The sequence below is a fragment of the Ciona intestinalis genome, unplaced genomic scaffold (assembly GCF_000224145.3).
Source record: "Ciona intestinalis unplaced genomic scaffold, KH HT001166.1, whole genome shotgun sequence".
NCBI lineage: Eukaryota > Metazoa > Chordata > Ascidiacea > Phlebobranchia > Cionidae > Ciona > Ciona intestinalis.
Genome location: NW_004191487.1, coordinates 4,849 through 7,433, shown reverse-complemented (window position 1 = coordinate 7,433; position 2,585 = coordinate 4,849). Strand labels below are relative to the sequence as shown.

Here is a 2,585-nt window from a genome sequence, read left to right as displayed (position 1 = left end):
ATTTGAAACAGAATTAAAAAAACCGTATCTTCATGTAGACAGTTGTTAATTGATTAAAACACGGTCAGGATATTTGGATAATATGTGCTAAAGGTGTTCCATCATCCCCCACAATACTTTATAACTCACGGCCAACTAGAGATATCTCTAGTAGGCCGTGTATAACTAAATACCGTAGTGTAGTATATATTCATAGTACCGTAACCATGTTCATAGATGTGTTTTCTTTTGCGTTGTAACTTGACGAATTGTTAAATTGAATTGTTGAAAATTGTCTAATTCTGTTCCATTTGAATAAACCGTGCGATATTTTTCTATGAATTGGTTCACCAGTCAAAGTTCAAAGCTCGCATAACTTGTGTGCAAAAGTTAAACTCTAAATAAACTTCCAATAAAAAAGGTAGAGTATTCTTTGCTTTTTAAAATACGTCTCGTTATTTTGGTCGCTGCTTTCACAGCTTCAGTGTGAAAGTTATGATTACAGAAATCGTTGTTACCCCAGTTCGAAAGTTAAATCGGGTCGTACTAAAACACGTCCGGCGGGCCCGATGTAAAAAAATATATAGTAGGGTGGGGGGGGAGATGGGACACCTCCAGCACATAATTCCAGATATCCTGTTTATGAACAATTAACAACGGCCTATGGAAGTCGCAAGGATACGGTTTTATAATTCTTGGATTGTTCTTTGTTCACTACAAAATGGGTCGAGAAAATAGACTGAACAGGTGTTCCATCTCCCCCCTCCGCTACTATACTAAAATACACGTCCGGTGTGGGACCCGGTGAGGACCCGGATTGATTCTCTTAAAACCTACGTGTGAAACGTTTTTTAACATTATGATATAACTCTGCTTGTCCGAATATTCTAGAATTTTGTACAAGGGGGCTATCCCGTTAAAAGATCTACCAAAATGTGGTAAAGTTAGCCCCCAGCATGCTAACCCATTACGACCCATTATGTCTTATACGACTCTCCAGATATTTTGGTTGTTTCGTAATCCAAAATCCATTTGCAAAAACACCCGTTCGTGTTTTAGTATGACTGGTTAAATAGATGCACCCCTAATTAAACATCATTCTACGATTTCTATGAACCTTCGGTAAACTAAAGTTTAGCTGATGGGGAATCCCCACACGCAATCCAAGAGTTCCGCTTTTAAAAGGAAGTTGTTTTATGAATGAAATATATGATAACATTGAACAAATAGAATAAGATTTTATAACTAATTACTAGTGTAGTAGTTATATTATTATAGCCATGCCCATATAACTGGTTTCATCTGCGTTGTTAGTTACAACGAATTGTTAAAAATTGTCTAATTCTGTTTTATTCATAAATGAATGTAACATATTTATCCTTGCATGGCTGGGCAACGACAGTCCTTAAAATACAGGTGTTCGATATCATACACCTTGTGCACGCCTACGAGTTACTACGACGTATAAAACTTTGTGGTTGATTATATCTTATATGGCTTGTTAATAGATTTAATCCAATGAAATAAAGGCCCACTATGGTAGCAGCATCAAGCCTTGAATGTGGTACCCTCTGGTTTAGAAGTGAGTACTCTAACCAATGTGCCTTGGCATCACCGGTTGTATGTAGCAGGAAAGGTTAATACAATTTGGATATTTAATTAATTCTAATTCTACAAGTGCTATATTTGCAGAGAATGTGTTATGTGAATGGAAGGTTTATGAACAAAATATAAACCCTCAGTTTCCATAAACCAAACTTTCATTTCAATACATTGCTCTTTCACAGCAGTAGTGTGGATCAATTACTGTTGATAGATTTATGTTGAAACTTATTTGCTGTAAATGAGTGACAGGGATCAAAATCTTAAAAGAAAAATGAGCACAGGTGGTAGAAACATTCCAGGATTGACCGAACCTCCTCCAAAGCTAAGCAAAAATGCAAAAAAAAGACAAAGGAAAAAGGAAAAGGCATTAAAAGCAGAAAAAGAAGAAACTAAATTAAATATCGATGCAGCAAATAAGAAATCAGAGTCAAATGATGTGGTTGACGATAATGGTGGAAAAAATGAGAAAGAGGTGAAAGAAAAAACGGGACAATCATGCCCCACAAATGCAAGATCTTCTTCTAAGGATAATCTAAATGGTCGTGGAACATCTTATGATCGTAGCGGTGGGGATAAAGAGAAAGAAGGGAGTGTGGCAAAAAGTGGGCGAAGCAGGTCAAGAGATCGAAGTTCAAGTAATTCTTTAAAGGAGAGGAAGAGTAAAGAAAGAGAAAGGGAAGGAGAGAAGGATGGGAAGAAGGGATATAATGAGAATAAGGGTTCTTCTTCTCACAGTGAAGATAAAAGGAGAGATTCTTCAGCTGATGGCCGGCATTGGCATAAGGGTGGAAGTTCAAGTAGGAACAGATCTGGTGAAAGGGGTAGAGATGGTTATCATGGTGGTGGTGGTGGTGGTGCGAGGCAAAATCATCAGAGAGTCCAAGGTAGAGACTACAGACAACAACAAGGACATTATGGTGCCAACAAAACCACAACCAACAACCGCAGAATTACCAACGGGGAGGTGGGTATGGTGGGAGGCAACAACATCAGAGAGTTCC

General features: G+C 37.9%; 1 protein-coding gene across 2 annotated transcripts in view; it reads left to right on the top strand.

The window, feature by feature from the left end:
• Positions 1–1,759: 1,759 nt before the first annotated feature.
• LOC100186294 overlaps positions 1,760–2,585 on the top strand; it is a 3,290-nt gene continuing 2,464 nt past the window's right edge. The window contains exon 1 of one of the 2 annotated variants that reach the window (XM_026840259.1): positions 1,760–2,336. In XM_026840259.1, the coding sequence (XP_026696060.1) occupies positions 1,823–2,336 (514 nt within the window). In that variant the 5' untranslated portion in view covers positions 1,760–1,822. Of the gene's footprint in view, positions 2,446–2,585 lie in introns of both variants that reach the window. The other variant, XM_026840260.1, reaches the window with a different exon arrangement.